Source organism: Rhineura floridana, chromosome 9 (assembly GCF_030035675.1).
Source record: "Rhineura floridana isolate rRhiFlo1 chromosome 9, rRhiFlo1.hap2, whole genome shotgun sequence".
Lineage (NCBI taxonomy): Eukaryota > Metazoa > Chordata > Lepidosauria > Squamata > Rhineuridae > Rhineura > Rhineura floridana.
Genome location: NC_084488.1, coordinates 106,506,201 through 106,526,907, shown reverse-complemented (window position 1 = coordinate 106,526,907; position 20,707 = coordinate 106,506,201). Strand labels below are relative to the sequence as shown.

General features: G+C 43.8%; 1 protein-coding gene across 6 annotated transcripts in view; it reads left to right on the top strand.

The window, feature by feature from the left end:
• AFF1 (ALF transcription elongation factor 1) overlaps positions 1 to 20,707 on the top strand; it is a 193,800-nt gene that overhangs the window by 163,905 nt on the left and 9,188 nt on the right. For 5 of the 6 annotated variants that reach the window (XM_061583084.1, XM_061583085.1, XM_061583083.1 and 2 more), the window contains 7 exons: positions 1,617 to 1,714; positions 3,933 to 4,191; positions 8,684 to 8,784; positions 9,435 to 9,498; positions 16,466 to 16,602; positions 18,987 to 19,058; positions 19,680 to 19,773. In XM_061583084.1, the coding sequence (XP_061439068.1) occupies positions 1,617 to 1,714; positions 3,933 to 4,191; positions 8,684 to 8,784; positions 9,435 to 9,498; positions 16,466 to 16,602; positions 18,987 to 19,058; positions 19,680 to 19,773 (825 nt within the window). The remainder of the gene's footprint in view (positions 1 to 1,616; positions 1,715 to 3,932; positions 4,192 to 8,683; positions 8,785 to 9,434; positions 9,499 to 16,465; positions 16,603 to 18,986; positions 19,059 to 19,679; positions 19,774 to 20,707) is intronic. The other variant, XM_061583082.1, reaches the window with a different exon arrangement.

Sequence of the window (20,707 nt, the reverse complement as noted above, 5' to 3'; positions counted from 1 at the left end):
TTTCCTGGATGAATCAGATTATCTAGACCCTTTTAAATCAGCCTTCAGGCCTGGTCATGGGACAGAGACTGCCTTGGTCGCCCTGCTTGATGACCTACGCCGGGCATCAGACAGGGGGAGTGCATCCCTGTTGGTATTGCTGGACCTCTCGGCGGCCTTCGATATGATCGACCGTGGTATCCTTCTGGGCCGTCTAGCTGGGATGGGATTGGGTGGCACTGTTTTACAGTGGTTCCGGTCCTACCTGACGGACAGGACCCAGAAAGTGGTGCTGGGAGACTACTGCTTGACCCCCTGGCCGTTGGCCTGTGGGGTACCGCAAGGTTCCATTTTGTCTCCCATGCTCTTTAATATATATATGAAACTGCTGGGAGAGGTCATCAGGAGATTTGGAGTACAATGTCATCAATATGCTGATGACACTCAGCTCTGTCCCTCCCTACCACCTGATTGCAGGGAGGGAGTGCTCATCCTAAACTTTGGGAGGGACTGAAGGTAGAGCCTGACACTGATTTTATACCTTCTAGGTTAAATTTTACCCTTGTAGTCCCCTTTAATACCACTCCCTATATATATATGTGTGTGTGTGTGTAGTATTTTATGCATTTTAATGTTTTTGTGATTTTATTGTTTACAATTTATGTACGTTTTTATTTAATTTTTGTAAGGCACCCTGAGTGCCCTATTACAGGGTAGAAGGGCGGGATAGAAATATTTTAAATAAATAAATAAGGGGGGGCAGGGCGGCAAAGCCTCTTGGAGGTAAGAAAGCCTTTGGAACCAGATTTTGTGTACAGGCCTCCAGTTATTTGCCTCTGTTTTACACGTAGGCCCTGATGCAGCAAGGGAAAAATAATGTACACAGAAGCATCCTTCCTATGTGCTTATCTCTAGCCAAATTAGGAAGAATGGATGCACACTTCTGGTTCCTCACCTGATCCAGCTGCCAGGGCTGCTTGCTGTGTTAGCCCAGCTAGAAAAACTGCACTAGTGCTGACAAGTGAAGTGAGGCACGCAACAAAATGTTGCAGTGTGAAGTACTACTGTTGAAAGTTCCAGACAGCCATGCCCTCATTCAGGATACTCCATTTCATCCCCCTCTCCCAGTTTTCTCTGTTTTTCCTCTGAACAGTAATTCAGCAGTCCATAGCCACTAAGCATGCTCATTTCTTATTGGGCCTGCTTTTGATTTTCCCCTAAACAAATTTCTGATTGTATATGTCCTTCTGCAAACTTTCCCCTGAGCCTGCTTGATACCTCTCTTTTGTGCATGATGGTGCATGCTCCAAGAATTATTACCTATTCAGGAGGAGGAGGGGCAGGGCAAGGACAAGAGCTGCGTTTAGTCCAATGTCCCACCAAATACCTCATCATATGGCAATTGCCAATTTTGCTATAGGACTACCTGCAGGTCTCTTCCGCTGCTGGGCAGGCACACAGTTGGATCATTCTTCAGTACTCACCCTATACTTATGGTAGTAAATTGTTGTAACGCATTTTAATATTGTATATTTGTATTGTTGCAACCTGCCCTGGGACCTTATGGTGAAGGGTGGATAAAAAAATCCAGTTAATAATAATAAGAATACTAAGCTCTGCATTTGTCTTTTTATCAGCAGGAAGATTCTCTGAGAAATGATCAGAAAACAGTCAAGCTGGACAAAGAAACCAAATCATCCTCGTCATCAGGTCACAAAGACTCCAGTAAAAACAAGTGAGTATGAAGTTGTTGAGTCAATAAATGGGGCTTAGTGGGCCCCTTCTTGTGCTTTGAACTTTGGCTAAAGGGTGGCTTAGTCTACACCATGGGTATTGTGATTATGACCGTCTCAGCTCAGGAAATCTAACCTCTCCTAATAATCACAACAATGAAACCTGCTGGGACTCTGTCTTAGTGATATTCAGAATCCCCAAACGTTGGGTGTTTAATATGCATATTATGAAACAGTTAGCAAATATTTGCTTTGTTATCAGTTCTACGTTTGTTCAAACTGTCCTTTCCCCTTGGAGTGATTATGAAGCACTTGGTAGGTTCCCAGGCTTGCTGGTAAGAACACTTGTTTTTAAAACTTTATAAAATGCCTACACTTTAGGCACCAAATCCCTGAACTGTGATGCAGCTAGGGACTTGCATGATGATGATGTGATTTATGAAACTTCTATCCCACCCTTCCTCCCAGAAGGGGCCCCTTGCCTCTAGCTAGAAGGGGAAGCACACACACGCAACCAGCTGTTGCAGTTTGGGTGTTTCATCCAAAGAACATGTGGAACAGTGTGTCTATAGCCCTGGCTGCTGCACATATATGAACATATACGTACACAGGTTTGGACCAGGGCAGCTTGTTTGTATGCAAGGATAAATTAAACCAAGATAATTTTCATAATGAAGAGCTGATCTTGAGAGTGTTAGATATGGGAGTGTGAGATGTAGCTTCACATCCCAGCTCTGTCATGAAACTTACAGCATGGCCTTGATCCAGACCTACTTCAGGAGTCTGTAAAACAAAATAGAACTTGTGATTGCAGTTCTAGTAGAAAACCAGAGTTGCATAGGGGTTAGATTGTCAGACCTAGGACATACTGGTTAAAGTGTCAGACCAGGTTCAAATCCCCACTCAGCCTTGAAACTCACTGAGTACACCTTGGGCCAGCCAGTACCTTTTGGCTTAAGCTACCTCATAGGATTGTTGTGGGGATAAAATCTTGGGTGGGAGAGCCATATTCACTACCTTGAGCTCCATGGAGGAAAGGAGGGATATAAACAGATAAATAAATAGTAGTTCAGGATACAAACAGTCTAGGGGGTAATCTGGGATGTGTAATAATGAATCCTTTGGATTTTGAAGGAGCACTTTGTGCGGCAAGTTTTTATTATTGTTGCACTTGCATGAATACATGAAATTTGTATTGTGACAATATTATAATATTCTTTGCTAGTCTTAAAGTATCCTGCAGTAATTAGTGGCAGTTTATAAAGAAATATGTATGCAGGCTAATGGCAATGCAGTGCAGAAGGGTAATGGGAACAGGTAGTGTCTGTGGGTGTTTTTGTTTGTTTGTGGCTCCTTCATGATGATGATGATGTTGTTATATATTTTATTTATTAATCTCTTCTTCCTGTTTCACAATAAATGGTAATAATGCACCATGGTCACCTTTCAGTCTGGGAGAATTGGTAGCATTGTAACTATGAGTGACTACCCTGTGGCCCTGCTAGTGCAGATATCACAAATGAAATTCATGTTCAAAGTGGGGCTTTGGACAACATCCATTTTCCTGTGATGCTGCATGGCAAACTGTTTCTGAAGCTACTCTCTGCTTCAAAAGTTCTTTCTGATATGTCATGGTTGTTCAAAGAAAATAAACAAATTAACAGTCCTGGTGGTTTGCCCAAACTCTTGGGTGTACCTGAAGTAGCTCTTTGGATCCCAGCCATTATAGGGAACAAATTGTTATGCCTTCCAGCACCTACATTTAATCAAACCCTTAACAAGCCTACATCAGATCATAAGCTTCAGTCCTTTAGAGCAGCCTTTCCCAACCAGTGTGCCTCCAGATGTTGTTGGACCACAATTCCCATCTTTCCTGATCATTGGCAATGCTGGCTGATGGGAGTTGTGGTCCAACAACATCTGGAAGCACACTGGTTGGGAAAGGCTGCTTTAGAGGCAAACCCAAGTGAGTGTATTCCATATATATTTTTGGCTTTTATTTCTGCATATTATTAGTGTATTAACATATCACCAGAAAGTCCCTAGTTTCCCTGCCTTTTGCTCTTGATGAAGCCTTTTAGTGCTCTGTCTGTTTTCCAGCATCTACCACTAGATAAACAGACCCCCCAGTCGCTTCCCTGAAAAATTGGGTCCCCACCTAGTTTTTTGCAGTTGCAGTACACTATTTGGCTCAAAAATGATTTCATTCACTATCTCTAGGATATCAAAGCTGTCCGTAGAGACTCAAAGAAAAGAGATGCCACTGCCGCCGCCGCCACCACCATTGTCTCCTGTGCAGCCTGCGCAGAAACCAGCCAAGATGGCCCAGAAGAGGCCAAAGAGCAAAAACGGTGCCTGCAGCCAGCCTCCTGGTCCCAGCACCAGCACTGCCAAGAGCAAGGAAAGCCACAAGGATTCTTCATCCTCCAAGCACAGGAAACTGGAGGGGAAGCCTTCCGAAAGCTCAAAAAGCAACAAAGTAAGTGTCAATGACTAGTTCCTGATTTAGAGACATTGGTAACTTCTTACTTATGGTGGCTGATCATGGGCTGCTCAGGGGATCAGCTGCAAAGGTTTCAAATACTGACTATGGGGGCATTTTAAGGCTGGGAACTGTCTCTGCTGTGTATACCTTTCCCTTCAGTGAGTTTCCCAGTCGGCGGCTATTTAAACTTAGAGACATCATAATAGTTTTATTTGTTTCCTTTGCCTCTGGAAGGAGTGGCTGGCTGGCTGGACTGATGGTACTGAAGTGTTTTTTAAAAATTACGTTTTGCAGGTACACAGCTCTGCATGACACCTATTTACTGCATTTACTTATTTTATTTTTTAAAAGATTTACAGTGCCTTGCAAAAGTAATCAGAACCCTGACCAAGGCTCTCATATTACTGAATTACAAATTGTACATTGTAATTTTGTTCTGTGTGATATCTTATTTTGAAACACTGAAACTCAAAATCAATTATTGTAAGGTGACATTGGTTTTATGTTGGGAAATGTTTGTAAGAAATATAAAAATCGTAAACATGTTGTTTGCATAAGTAGTCAACCCGCACACAATAATATTTGGTAGAGCCACCTTTCACTGCAATAACAGCTTTAAGTCTTTTGGGGTAGGTATGTACCAGCTTTGCACATAGTGTCAAAGGGAGTTTGACCCATTTCTCTTGGCAGATTCGCTCCAGGTCATTCAGGTTGGTTGGACATTGCCTGTGGACCACAGTTTTCAAAGAGCGCCACAGATTCTCAATGGGATTGAGATCAGGACTTTGACTGGGCTGCTGTAGGACATTCACATTTTTGTTCTTGAGCCACTCCAATGTTGCTTTGGCCTTGTGCTTGGGATTGTTGTCCTGCTGAAAGTGTATTTTCTCCCAAGCCTCAGTTTTTGAGTGGACTGAAGCAGGTTCTCTTGCAGTATTTCCCTGTATTTTGCTCCAGCCATTCTTCTTTCAGTTTTAACAAGGTGCCCAGTCCCTGCTGATGAGAAGCATCCCCACAGCATGATGCTACCACCACACTTCACTGTAGGTCTTGAGGAATGGGCAGTGTTAGGTTTGCACCACACATAGTGCTTTGAATTTGGGCCAAAAAGCTCTATCTTGGTCACAAAACCTTTTCCCACATCGCAGCTGGGGCACTCTCTTGCTTTCTGGCAAACTCCAGACGTGTTTTAAGATGGTACTTTTTGAGTAATGGCTTCTTTTCTTGCCACCTTCCAATATAGGCCATTGTTATGCAGACCTCTTGATATGGTTGACTGGTGCTCCATTACTCCACTCCCAGCCACTGAACTCCGTAGCTCCTTCAAAGTGATTGTTGGCCTCTCTGTGGCTTTTCTCACAAGTCTCCTTCTTGTTCAAGCGCTGAGTTTTGAGGGACGGCCTTTTCTTGACAGTGCCTGGGTGGTTGATGCAGCTTCCACTTCCTGATTATTGATCCAACTGTGCTCACTGAGATATCCAAACACTTGAATGTTATTTTGCACCCTTTTCCTAATCAGTGCATTTGTATTACATTATCTCTTACTTCTGTAGAATTGCTCTTTGGTCTTCATTTTCCTTCAGATCCCCAGCCTGAGCAATGATGCTATAACAGTGGGGTTTTTATCCTGACAGTGTGACAGCACCGTTAATGGTTCACAGGTGGAGGCCAATGGTAAGGTCATTGTGTCCTCGATATGGCAATTTCTTTCATCTGTGTAAACTGGGAGCTTCCACAGCACAGGGGCTGAAACCTTATGCAAGCAACATGTTTCAGTTTTTTATGTTTCTTACAAACATTTCCCAACATAAAACCAATGTCACCTTACAATAATTGATTTTGAGTTTCAGTGTTTCAAAATAAAATATCATACAGAACAAAATTACAATGTACCATTTGTAATTCGGTAATACGAGAGCATTGGTCAGGAGTCTGATTACTTTTGCAAGGCACTGTATATACTGCTTTTCACTTAAAAAGTACCAAAGCCATGTAGAATAATAAATTTATTTATTTTTATTTATTTATTTATTTATTTTATTAGTCGCCCATCTGGCTGGTTGTCCAGCCACTCTGGGTGACGTACAAGATAAAACAATACATTAAAACATTAAAATTTAAAACCATAACAGTAAAAACCTAACCCACCCCAAAAGCCTGCCTGAAGAGCCAGGTCTTCAAGGCCCGGCGGAAGCTCATCATAGAGGGGGCATGGCGGAGATCATTTGGGAGAGAGTTCCACAGGGTGGGGGCCACTACTGAAAAAACCCTCTCTCTAGTCCTCACCAGTCCAGCTGTTTTAACCGGTGGGATCGAGAGAAGGTCTTCTGAGGCTGATCTTGTTGAGCGGCATCCCTGACGATGCTGGAGGCGCTCCTTCAGATAGACTGGACTAAAACCATATAGGGTTTTAAAGGTCAAAACCAACACCTTGAATTGGGCCCGGTAAACAACCAGTAGCCAGTGCAACTCCTTCAGCACTGGAGTGATGTGATCTTGCCGGCGGCTGCCTTTAATCAGACAAGCCGCCGCATATAAAAATAACAATACAATAAAATTACATCAAATACACAATGGGCAGAGGACAAATTAAGCTAGCATTAATGGCCAGTAAATGCTTACATGAATTAAAATCCTGGCAGAAACATAAAACTGAAGGTGCCTGTAGTATCTGATGGGAAACTATTCCCCAATACAGAGAATGGCCTCTTCCTGATTGCCACTAGAGTCTCTCCAGTGAAGATCTTGGTGACCAGGCAGGTTCATATGGGACAAAGGTGTTTTCTTAGATAACTGAATCCCAAGTTATGTAGGGCTTTATCAGTCAATAACAAAACCTTGGTAGCGTATCAACAACCAGTGCTGCTCCTTCCAGAGAGGCATTGCATGGATGCAGTACCGGGTTCTCCAGTTAGCACCCTAGCCATTGCATTCTGCACTAGTTGCAGCTTCTGTACCCACCGTAATGATAACCCCACACAGCACACATTACAATAGTGTAATCTTAAGGTTACTAACATATGTTGTGAAGTTATTCCAATCCAGAAATGGTCATAGTTGGTGTACCATCTGAAGTTGGTACAAATTCCATTTATGGAATTCATTGCTCCGAGATGTGATGATGGCAACCAGCTTAGTTTTTTTTAAAATAAAGGTTTACATAGATTCATGGTGAGGTGGCTATTGGCCATGATAACTACATAAAGCCTCTGCATTGCAAGGCATTATATCTTTGAGCTGCAGATCAAAAGAAAGGCAGGACTAATGCCTTTAAGGCCTGCTTGTGAGCATTTCAGAGCCACCTGGCTAGGTGGTGTTAGGAACAGGATGCTAGGCTAGCTGAAACTTTGGCCTGGTCCAGCAAGGCTATTACGACTGGTACCTTTTTCTGTTAGGAGCGACAGCTTGAGAGGCAGAACCATTGATGTGAAGTACGTCTTCAAATAAAGTAATGAAATGAGGCCATCTTTCTTTATTTTTGTTCTTTAACATATTTCTTTAGTTTTGTTTAAAGATACATGCCAATAAATACAGTTGAGCTAAGGAAAATCAATGAAGAGAATAAACAAATGGACCCTGCACCTAAATGGGGGTCTGGATTTGCTGTAATAAGTTTTCTGTCAACGGCGCATAATTTAACTATGGAATTAGGTCCCACAGGAGGCAGTGATGGCCACCAGTTTGGATGGTTTTAAAAGAGGATTAGCCAGATCCATGGAGTATAAGGCTATCAATGGCTACTAGCCATAATAGCTATGCTTTGCTTCCATGGTCGGAGGCAGTATGCTTCTGAATACCAGTTGCTGGAAACCACAAGAGGGGAAAAAGCTCTTATGTTCAGGTGCTGCTTGTGAGTTTCCAATAAACATCTGGTTGGCCACTGTGAGAACAGAATGCTGGACTAGATGGGCTGGTGGCCTGATCCAGCAGGCTCTTCTTATGTTAACTGTTAGGTTATTGGACAGGTTTTTTCTCTCAGGTTATAAATCTATTTGGATTTGTTTCTTGTTTGCAACTCTTAAGGTAATATTTTCACTGCTTTAGAAATGAGGTGAGATTTCACTAGCTGGTCTTTAGAACAGCATTTTTTAGAGCCCTGTGAGATAACCTTAGGAACTGTTGTCGCCTGCATCCAACTGAAAAGAAGCCAGCAGGCTGCTCACCCAGCGTGCAGGTAAACAGCAGCCAATGCTGGAATAGTATTACTTACTAACATTGCTGGATGCAAAGCTGAGTTCTTCCATGCTCACTTGAATTAAGAAAAACAAATCTGTAACTTAATTTTTTCCACCCTCTAGAATATTCTCAGCTTGTTGAAACATTACTAGTCAGTTGACAAGTTTCCTCATCCTCTGTTGTGTGTATATATATGTGTGTATGCATCTTTGTATGTCCTGGGACAAATAAATGTGTGTTCATCTTGGAAAGGAAATTTTTTGCTGTGGCTATTTTCCGAGTACAACCTCTCTGATATCTTTCCTTTCAGATTTCCCAGAGATCTGCAGAGGATGTTCCAAATCCTTTCCCAGTGCCTTCTTTGCCAAATGGTACCTCCAAGCCAACGAAACCTCAGAGCAAGCCACACAAGTAAGAATGCTCTCCTTTCTCTCTCTCTCTCTCTTTCTGGTTGGGCTGTGTTGTCTTTTGAAACCCTTATTTTATCCTCCTTGTTTCCTTCTCTTGTAAACAACTTAGCTTGCCTTTCTCTATAAAAAACCTTGTTTTTGCAGAGATTTTTGCAAGCACCAGATGCATGCTTTGCTTTTCCATTTCATACTCCTCATATGGCTTGTACACGTGGACCCCTCAATTCTTCACCTCTTCTGGTTTAGTCTAAATTGTCAAAGATTGTGTGTTAGGTAGTAACAGTCGGGATTAGAACCGAGAAAAAAGCACACACGAGAGAGTCCTGATCAGAGTTCTCTTCATTCTCCCTTGTCTTAAGATGGCCAGCAAGGAAGTACGACTGAAACTATGGCGCATACTAAACAAAAAACAAAGCATCATAATTGCATGTAGGAAACTAGCATACTGCTGAGGGAAGTTTAGCACACGTTGGGATGCATTTGGATATCACACATACTGACAAGTGTTTGGGGATTAGGTAGTTTCTTTGCTTAAGCTATTAATGCATCTGCAGAGGTTTGGGTAGTTCAACCTGGGCGGAGCAAAAGCAGGTACATTTTTCAAAACTAGTCTATTTATGTAATTTGCCCTCTGTCCATGTCTCTATTCAGACAACATCCAGTGGAATTTCACTTAAACGAGGCCAAAAGGTTGAAGCACAAAGCTGATGCAATGGTAAGTTCTTTAACTTCGTGCCAGACAGAAGAAATATTAAAAGTTCTGAGCAGTGGAAATAATTAAGTTCCCTTCTACTTCATTAAAGTATAGAATTTCAATAAATTGGACCCCTTTCTTGCATTTGCTTAGTCTGGGATCAGTGTTACGGTTCAATACGTTAACAGCTTGCATTACTCAGGCCTGGTGCTCTGCGATGCCCTTCCATGGTAGGGGCAGGTATTCCTCTCTGGCCTTTGCAGTCTTGGCAAGGCATTAAGAGCACCAAGAGGGCTTGGGAAAGGTTCTTGTTGTCATTGTTCTCCCCAGCTCCCCTCTCCAGCAACTCCAACCATCTTCTTGACAGCAACCATTGAGACTGTTTGCCAAGTGAGGCCTTATAACACTTGATGAACATTTTGTTAAGTTGAAATAGAGGTTTTTGAAATAGTAAGTGGTATATAAATGCTTTTTAATCAATACATGAAATGTTCTGTCCAATGAAGAGAGTCTCCTTAAGCACTGTTTAGTGGGAAGCTGGGATATAAACTTAACAAATAAATATAAATAGATAATAAACTGTAGTGAAAGCTGTAGAGCAAAAGATGTTTTAATTGTTTCCCTGTTTTAATGTTGTAAATGGTTGTGAGGTAGAATGGATAGGTGGGACAGAACCCGTTTTTAACTTAGTTTTAAAAAATGCAATACAAAAAACTACAACAAAGTCCCCCCCCCCAAAAAAAACACCCCAGATAGAACAAATTTTTAAATGATTCACCAAATTTTTTAAGTTCACTGCAATTAGCACAGCAGGCTAGATTTCTTCTTGATCTGCTAGTTTTTAATTTGTAGGGATTGTTTCATTTTTATACCAAAAAAGTGTGTGGGGCTATTCAACAGTGGAATGCCCCACCTGCAACCTAAAGTAGTAGAGGCATTTCTGCTACCTCATTCTGCTGCATGTGTTGACCAGGTGACGTAGCCCCATCCTGGGATTGATTTCTAGTTTATGCTTGGAGTGGGACAGAATATTGAGAATTGTCTTTTAGACATGTAAATTGTTGGCTGATATTTACCCCATTGCACAGCACAGCCTTCCCCAACTTGGTGCCCACCATTTGTTTTGGAATGCAACTCCTAGTGGCCCCAGTCAACACAGCCGGCTAGTTTGGAGGCTCTGGAAGGCCATGGCAGCATACTGTCAAAACAGTTGATGTATGCCAGCACCAGCTTCACTTACTTGTGAAAGTAAAGTCTTGCTTTTTAATAGCCTCTGGTCCTTGCGTTTATCCCTGTTTAAAAAGCTAAAAAGCTTTTTACTGATTACAGAGCTAGCCGTGTTGCATAACCCCATTTACCTGAAGCAACAGTAATGAACACTTTGCTCTCAAATGCACCAGTTTCTGAGTGCATTGTGTTCAAATGGATCAAATGAATGCTGTCATGCTAACGGCAAGCTTCAAAATACATGTCTGTCCTTTGAAATGGTCTTGTTAAACTTTGAATTAAAACATCCCCTGGCGGAGTATGGTTCCATGCTTGGGGCTCATCTCCTCTGCTCAGTTGTTCGATTTATTTAGGGCATGAGTTGCAAGTGCAGTGCCTGTGGGTGCCCATGCCCCCACTGAGACCTTCCCTGATGCCTGCAAGGCCCCATTCCCCCTGTCCCTCTTCCAGTTGCAGCACTGGGGGACTGAAGAAGACCTACCTTGGGAGTGAGTACTTGAGCATTTGGGTGCTTGCTTGCTTGCTTGCTCCCCCAGGTTGCTGCTCTTGAAACAGCTGAGGTTCCTGGTAAGTGCTGTAAGGATTGGACCCCTTCCCGAGTCCAGAGAGAGGGCTGCATTCAATGGATCAGCTCCTGGCTGAGTCAGGGAGCATAAAAGCCCAGCAGCCCTTGGGTGGCGCGTCTGCCACTGGTGGGGGTGCCCCAAAGCGGATTGTCCCCTTGAGAGCCCCTTAGGGAACCTCACTGGCGCTACCCTTTCTTTTAATTTTTAAACCAATCTAGAGGAGATAGGTAGTGGGGAGGGTCTAAGACTCGTGTGGTTCCTGTGCAGGGTGACAGCCTGTGCAATGAACTGTGTGATAGGAGAAAGTCACCAGATGCCTTCTGAGTGAGAGTCTGCAACTGCCAGAAATCTGGCGGTACACTGATGACACCCAACTCTATTTCTCTGTAACATTTGAATCAGGAGAGGCCTTGCAAGCTCTGGACCCGTGTCTGAACATGGGGGTGGGCTGCATGAGTCTGAATCTGAAGTCTGAATCCTAGCAAGACCGGAGGCACTGTGGGTTGGTGGTTCCAAAGTTCAGAGAATTGGTCAATTGCCTGCTTTGGATGAGGTTGTACTCCCTCTGAAATAGCAAGTTCGTACTCTGCAGGCACTCCTGGATCTATCTTTGTCACTAGATGCCTAGGTGACCTCAGTGGCTAGGAGTGCCTTTTACCAGCTTCGGCTGGTAAGACAGCTGCGTCCATTTCTGGACCAGGATAGCCTTACCACTGTTGTCCATGTCCTGGTAACTTCCAGGCTGGATTACTGTAATGCAATCTATGTGGAGCTACTCTTGAGGTTGGTCCGGAAGCTACAGCTGGTGCAAAATGCGGCAGAGAGACTGCTCACTGGGGTAGGGTATTGCCAACATGTCACCCCACTGCTGACAGAATTGCACTTGCTGACCATTCACTACCAGGCCAAGTTCAAAGTTCTAGTTTTGGTGTACAAAGCCCTATTCAGCTTAGGACCAGGATACCTGAAAGAGCGTCTTATCCCTTACATACCGAGTCAATCACTGCGTTCTGCAGGTGAGGGCCTCCTGCAGATACCATCTTATCAGGAGGTCCATTCCACACAACATAGGAAGCGGACCTTTAGTGTAGTGGCACCAACACTTTGCAATTCCCTCCCCTTAAATATTAGACAGGCACCACATCTGTTATCCTTTTGGCGCCTATTGAAGACCTTTATCTTTCAACAAGCCTTTTAAGTAGAGGCCTTATCCCACTCTGCATCTGTGTTGGAATTGCTTTTTAATGTGTTTTTAGAGTTGTTTTTTTAATAATGCTTTTAAGATGTTTTGTTTTAATATGTTTTAAAGTCTTTTGTTTTTAGGATATTTTAAAATGCTTTTAATGTTTTTGTTTGTGGCCCTGGGTTCCCTCTGGAAGGAAGGGTGGGATGATAATAATGATAATGATGATGATGATGATAATAATAATAATAATAATAATAATAATTGAAAACATTAGGCTTTAAAAAAGGAAATTTGCAAGTATTACTGTTGGCATGGCAAGGGGTGATCTTCCTGGAGACTGCAGCTGGGGGTCTCTTGCTTTGGAGTAACCCCCCCCCCCCCCGTAAAAAATTAGTTTTGGGGGGAAATGTTTTTTCAAGGCTAGTTGCTGGTAGGGGGGATTCTGTGTGTGTCCGTGCATGTGTGTGAAAGAGACAAGAGATGTTGTAGTATGTGTGGTGCCTACAACAGTGGCCTGGTTCTCACATAAAGCTAAGCCACGGTTCACAGATTCACTACAAGATCTCCCTCATTCATGATTTAATTGTGGATGAGGCAGCTGATCTGGCATGTATAACCGAGACAAGGGTGGGTGAGCAGGGACGAGTCCGTCTCTCCCAGCTGTGTCCGCCAGGGTACCTGGTTCAGCATCAGGGTAGACCTGAGGGTCAGGGAGGGGGGGTTGTTGTGGTCTGTAGGAGCTCCATCTCCCTCTGCAAGCACCCTGTCCATGTGACTACTAGTCTGGAGTGTTTGCACCTTGTGTTAGGTCAGCGGGACAGACTGGGGATTCTGTTGGTGTACCGCCCACCCCGCTGCCCAACAGACTCCCTAGCTGAGCTGACGGAGGTGGTCTCGGGTGTACTGTTGAGATTCCCTAGACTGTTGGTTCTGGGGGATGTCAACATCCATGCCGAGGCCACCTTATCTGGGGCGGCTCAGGATTTCATGGTCTCCATGACAACCATGGGACTGTCCCAGTATGCCATTGGCCCAACATATGTAGCAGGGCATACTCTAGATTTGGTTTTTGCAACTGGACATGGAGATGGTGATCTGAATGTGGGGAGCCTTACATCAGTCCCTCTGTCACAGGCAGACCACTGCTTGCTGAAGTTTAGACTTAAAGCGGCTTTTCCCCTCTGCAAGGGTGGGGGGCCTATTAAGTTGGTCCGCCCCCAGAGACTAATGGATCCGGATGGTTTCCAAAGGGCTCTGGGGAGTTTTCCGGCTAATAGGGCTGGCGCTCCTGTTGAAACCCTGGTTGATCTGTGGAATACAGAAATGACCCAGGTGGTTGGCATGATTGCTCCTGAGCGCCCTCTCCTGTGTAGAGCTCGTACAGCTCCATGGTATACCCCAGAGCTGAGAGCGATGAAACAATATAAGGAGGCGGCTCAAGTGCAGATGGAGACGAACTCCTGGTGGATGCAATTACACATTGGTAAGTGCCTATGGTAAGCTGTATTTAAGGGCAGGGAGGTCAGCAAAAAAACAATATTTTGCTGCCACTTTCAAATCATCAATCTGCCGCCCAGCGGAGCTCTTTAGAATTGTCCGGGGGCTATTACACTCTGGTCCCAAGGACATGGTGGAACCATCTGAGGTCCGCTGTAATGAATTTGCTAGGCACTTCCAGGATAAAAATCTTTAGCATCCACCAGGACTTAGACTCCAGTGTTATAGCAAGTGAATCAAGCGAGGTATCCAGAGCACAGCCTTGTCCCGATTTCTTAGATGAGTTTCAGTTGGTACAGCTTGAGGACGTTGACAAGGTGCTTGGACAGGTTCGTGCAACAACTTCTGTGCTGGATCCTTGCCCTTCTTGGCTAATAAAAGTTAGCAGGGATGGAACAGCTGGCTGGGCCAGGGAAGTGATTAATGCCTCTCTGCGAGAGGGGGTGGTCCCTGGCTGCCTGAAAGAGGTGGTAGTGAGACCACTCCTAAAGAGACCCTCCCTGGACCCAGAAAATCTTAATAACTATAGGTCGGTAGCAAATGTTCCATTCCTGGGCAAGGTCCTTGAACGAGTGGTGGCAGGCCAGCTCCAGACACTCTTGGATGAGACCGATTATCTGGATCCATTTCAGTCAGGTTTCAGGCCTGGTTTTGGCACAGAAACAGCCTTGGTCGTCCTGTATGATGACCTCTGTCAGGAGAGGCAGGGGGAGTGCGACTCTGTTGATTCTCCTTGATCTCTCAGCGGCTTTCTACACCATCGACCATGGTATTCTTCTGGGGAGACTGGTTGCATTGGGAGTGGGAGGGACTGCATGGCAGTGGTTCCGCTCCTACTTGGCGAGTCAGCTCCAGAAGGTGGTGCTTGGGGAACATTGCTCGGCACCGTGGACTCTCCAGTATGGGGTTCCGCAGGGGTCAGTTCTGTCCCCCATGCTGTTCAACATCTACATGAAACCGTTGGGTGCGGTCATCCGGAGCTTTGGAGAGCCTTGCCATCAGTATGCTGATGACACGCAGCTCTATTTCTCCTTTTCATTTTCTTCAGGTGAGACTGTCAATGTGCTGAACCGGTGCGTGGCTGCGACAATGGACTGGATGAGGGCTAATAAACTGAGGCTCAATCCACACAAGACTGAGATGCTGCTAGCACGTAGTTCTTTTGAGCAGATGGTGGATGTCCAACCTGTCCTGGATGGGGTTGCACTCCCCCTGAAGGAGCAGGTTCATAGGTTGGGGGTTCTCCTAGAACTATCTCTGTCACTTGAGGCTCAGGTAGCCTTGGTGGCACAGAGTGCCTTCTACCAACTTCGGTTGGTGGCCCAGCTACACCCCTATCTGGACAGGGATAACCTGGCTTCAGTTGTCCATGCTCTGGTAACCTCCAAGTTAGATTACTGCAATGCACTCTACGTGGGGCTGCCTTTGAAGATGGTTCAGAAACTGCAGCTTGTGCAAAATGCAATGGCCAGATTGGTAACAGGGACCAGACGGTTTGAACATATAAAACCAATTTTGGCCTGCTTGCATTTGCTGCCTGTATGTTTTCGAGCTTTATTCAAGGTGCTGGTTTTAACCTATAAAGCCTTACACGGCTTAGGACCACAATACCTGATGGAACACCTCTGCCGACACAAACCCATCCGTACACTACGCTCAGCATCTAAGGCCCTCCTCCGTGTGCGTACTCGGAGGGAAGCTGGGAGTCTGGCAACAAGGGAGAGGGCCTTCTCAGTGGTGGCCCCCAAATTATGGAATGATTTGTCTGACAAGGTGCTCCTGGTGCCAACGCTGTTATCTTTTCGGCACCAGGTCAAGACTTTCCTCTTCTCCCAGGCATTTTAGCATGTGTTTTTAAATTGCTTTTTAAAAAATGTGTTTTTAAATTTGTGTATTTGTTTTTAATGTTTTTAATTGTTGTAAACCACCCAGAGGGGCAGTATACAAATGCAGTAAATAAATAAATAAATAAGTCACACAGACAATCAAGCAATCCATGGGTTGATTCTCCAAAGTTTGGCTTGTTGTCTAGCTGGTCATAACTTTGTAATTTGGTGAGCATTCTCCAACAAACCATGGTTAAGGAAAGGTGCTGGATTCACACATAACACCAAGCCACAGTTAAAACAAGTCAAGGTTCAGAAGCAAACGTAGCAAGGCTTCAGATCATTGTTGCTGGCAATAAACAAATCATGGTTAAACTTCTGGACAAAATTTACACATAACACTGAGCCATGGTTTAATAAATCATAATTTAATACATTGTGCTTTAGCATTTTGTGTGAATCGCACCATTTCCTCTGGTTCATAACTGTCCCCATGGGCCCCAAAAATGTGGTAACCATTAAGTAGGGGAAGCAAAGGAAATGCCTTAAAATTCGAGATCAATGTTGAAAAGCATTGTGAGGCTAGAGATTCACATGTCAGAATCTGGATGATTATCCAAAGAACTGATTGCACAAAGTATCAGAGTCCTTGTAAGCTGTCAAACACTCACTTTCTCTCCCAACAGACAGACAAAGTTGGAAAGGCCTTCAGGTACTTGGATGCTGCCCTATCCTTCATTGAGTGTGGCATTGCGATGGAATCTGATCCCCTCTCACCAAAGCCAGCCTATACCATGTTCGCAGAGACTATAGACCTCATCAAGTAAGTGGGTAGTGACTTCTGTGACCCCTTCCTTGCCTAGTAAATACCTACCCTTGTTTTGCTTGTATTCTCCCTGTGGGTGGATACGCTCCGCACTTTTTTCTTTTGTTTTGCCCTTGAACTGTGCATCAGCGAAGGACTCAAGTCTAGAGGTAGAGCACCTGCTTTGTATGTAAAAGATCTGAGATACAGTCCCGGGCATAAAAGTGAAAAAGGATTGGGTAGGTAATGATGGGAAAGACCTCTGCCTGAGACACTGAAGAGCTCCTGCTAGTCAGAGGAGATAATACTAGGTTTGATGGAGAAATAGTTTGGCCTGGTATAAACTTCCTATTCTCACCGAATGAATTGCATATTTTTTTAATTCATGAATGCATTCTGAAATGTATAGCCAGTGAGCTAACCAAGTAATATATCTTGTGGTGGTGAACAACAGTTGAAATCACATTGACAGATTCAGTAGCTTGGATCCAAAGTTGGAGGGCCCTCATGCTCTTACAAGAAGCAGCAGAGGATCCTCCTCCTTCTGTTCCCCAGTGTTGCATTCTGGTCCAAAATGTCCTCTGACCTTCAGGGGTTCCTTTTCAGGGCAAATCAAAGGGCTCCAGTGATGATGATGATTCACTAATAGACAAAAAACCTTGTGGTTTAAGAACGTATTTCTATCAAACTTTAAAAAGTAGGGAAATTGGGCAGCTATAGTGAATGCACCAGGGGAGCCGGAGACCTGACCTCCTCTCTGAGATACTATACTGTCCTACAAATTTGTCAAAATGGAAACCTGGTTGGCCACTGTGAGAACAGGATGCTGGACTAGATGGGCCACTGGCATGATCCAGCAGGCTCTTCTTATGTTCTTATGTTCTTAAACACAATTTGGATTGGTCTTTCACAGTCCAATCCAGTTCCTGTGTAGCTTGGAAGAATTTGGTCACATATGCCTCTGAGCATATGGTAAGTGGTGGCAAGCCATGTCTTGTTTCTGTTATTTGGGCCGATTGCAGGTGTTGCCAACACTCACTTTATGCTCGGAGGCTCTGACGGTTTTGTGTATCACCATGAATATTTAGAGGGTTGTTAAGCAAATGTTTCTGAGTTCAGGACTATACGTTTTGTAAGGGTTTGTTTTGAAATGAGCTTATGGGAAGCATCAGAAGGGCATGGGGTGTATTTTCAATTTAACATCATGGAATGTGAAAAATCCATGCTGGCTATAGTATACAGTCCAGGGGTGGGTTACAACAGTTGAAAATTATTAAAAGTAAAATAATTAAAAACAGTTAAAAGCAATCTGGAGCATCTTCTGTTTCTAAAACTTAGGCAGAATTGTACCATGCAGCTTGTCCCTCCCGCTTGCCCAGACTCACTCCACCTTTCTCTATGTATCCTACCTTCTCAACTCACTTGGTGCATCTGATGCAGTAAGCTGTGATATCTGGATATTTGTGCCATTCTAACCTGCTGGTCCTATGACTGGTTTAAAAAGGAAAGGGTGCAAATAGTGGCTGCTGTATTTCTGAAGCTGAATTTTACAGCCTGTTCCTGGCAAGCAGGGCAGAGCAGGCGCCAGCTGCAGCTATTGTGGTGGCTTTGGGGCTGTGTCCAGAGCCCTCCATACCAATATTAGGATCTGTCTGAGGCTTGGCCTCAGGAGGCGGCTGACAGATCCTTGCTGCAGGGAGCCAAAACACTTTTTGTTGTCTGTGCTTCAAAGAATTCTGGCTGCTTTTCTCTAGACTATGTGGAAGGTTCCACATAGCAAGAAAAAACTACTGTTTATTTTGGCCTACATATAAACATACATACATACATGCACACAGTCTCTCTCTCTCTCTCTCTCTCTCTCTCTCTCTCTCTCTCTCTCTCTCTCTCTTCTGCCCCCCCTTTCTTCCACATAAAGCTGCTATTTATTTTGACTGTTATACAGTCAACCAATCTCTCTCTCACACACATGCACAGCACACTCATATCTTGAGGGCTTTTGAACAAAATATATAATCAATAAATACATAAAATAGATGTGAGATTCCTACAGTTCATTTAGAAAGAAGTGTTTATGGTCTTGCTTCTTTTCTTTAAAAAAGAGTGAAAAATAAAGGAGCAGAGAGAAAATTTGTATTTTGATACAGAGAACTTTACAGCTATATTTGTGTTTTCTTAAGTTGCAAGTGGGCTATCTAAATGAAAAGGGGGAAAAAAGGAAGTGCAGGACCCATGCAGTGTAGAAGCCACACACGCTCACAACACAAGTTATCCAGATCTGCAGTGTTTCCTCCACATCAGCAGGACTCTGTAAAAACAGCACTTCTGTTTTGTTGCCAGTTAAGCAACTCAAAATGTATGTTTTTATTATTAAAAACAGCTATATTTTTGTCTTCTTACAGATTCATAATGACGTTAAAATCCTTTGTGGACTCTTCAACAACCACGCATGAAAAAATCTTCATTGTGTTTTGGTGGGTGGGTCTTTGTTCTGTTTTCAAGCATTCTAGTTTGAGAAGCAAGTTTTTTTCTCAAGTATATTAATTGAAAATAAAATATTAATTGAAAAAGCTCAGCACAGCCATGAATTGGGTAGCTTTAGGAAAGTCCCTTTTCTGTCCCGCCCCTCCCCCCTGTACAGTACAACTGTACTGATGTTAGCATATCATACTTTTTGTCTCCGGTATCGTATGTTCTTGAAAGAACTTAGATTTTTTAAAATTAATTGGTAGCAATAATAAACACGGCCTACCGTGTAGGATTGATGTAAACAATTGTTGAGAAACGGTATGCAAAGCCCATTCGGAGAAGCATGATATAAAATCTGTGTGTATACACAAACACACACAGACAAACTGAGCATATGCTTTGAATCCAGTCTGGCTTCAGCTGAGTGGCAGAGCCTGTGTTTTGCAGGGCTTGGATCCAGACCCCAGCATCTCTGGTTAAAAGTATCTCAAGGGCAGGAGATGTCTCTTTCTACGTTGGTGAGATGCTGCCAGTCAGTGTAGAGACAGTAGTGAGCTTAGATGGACCAAAAGTCTGACTTGGTATAAGGCAGCTTCACATATTCCACGTTCATTTTGTTTCCACAGCATGCGCTGCCAAGCCATTCTGTACATGGCAATGTTTCGCTACAAAAAGGACACAGCAATAAAGTATTCCCGGACCCTTAATGAACACTTCAAGGTAGAGAATGGAAACATTGGGTATCAAACGTTAACAGAGAATTGGAGTTGGTTCTAACACAAGTTCAGAATTGTATTTAAAATTAAAAAACCAACAATGTTGGGACATTAACCTTTGGGTCAGATCCAACAATATGTTGTGGATAAGTTGTGCTAAGTCAAAGGAGCGGCAGCCTCATGCAACATCACAGCTCCTTATTTTCTGTGAAATTGTGTTTTCTTTTTTTCTCCCCCCCCCAAAAAAAAGGATAGCAGTGATCTTCATGACTCACAAGGTAGATTGCTAACATGAGCATACCTGTGGTGAGCTGGCCAGTGGGCATATTGTCAGAACAGGCTGTTAGTTCTAGTTCAGAAGTAACACTCAGAGTCCAAAGATTTATCAGACTGAGAGCAAGTGTTGTGCCTGCACGCTTCTTCATTCCATTCTGTCCTCTCTCCCCTCACATGTCTTAATGCAAGACTTCTAGGTTTTGTTGAACCACAGATTCCCATTATGTGAAAAATATAGTTTAAGCTCTGATTACAAACCAAGATTGTAAGCTACAATTAGATCTGGGTTTGCTAGACCAGTTACCCAGTTCAGACATAACAGGAAACTGTAGTTTAACAACCCCCAAAAGATTTTCACTGAGGCCAGTGAAAGAGTGGAGATGGGAATCCGTAGGCGTAATACTTGTTTCAGTCAGACAGCCTCAGGCTGTGATTATCACACCTGAACCTGGCTATTCTCATGGAAGAGGCAGAAATCATATGATGTGAATGCTTTAGGTGCTTGATGATGTCATTGTGCCACACTTTTTATCTCCTCTTTCCCACATGATACAAGGCCTTTTCAAACACTGAGCAAGCAAGATCTAAAAGTGGGGGGGGGCATAGGGCACGCACACAAGCATTGCACACCAATGTCCCCTAGAATACGTGCTCCATCCCCA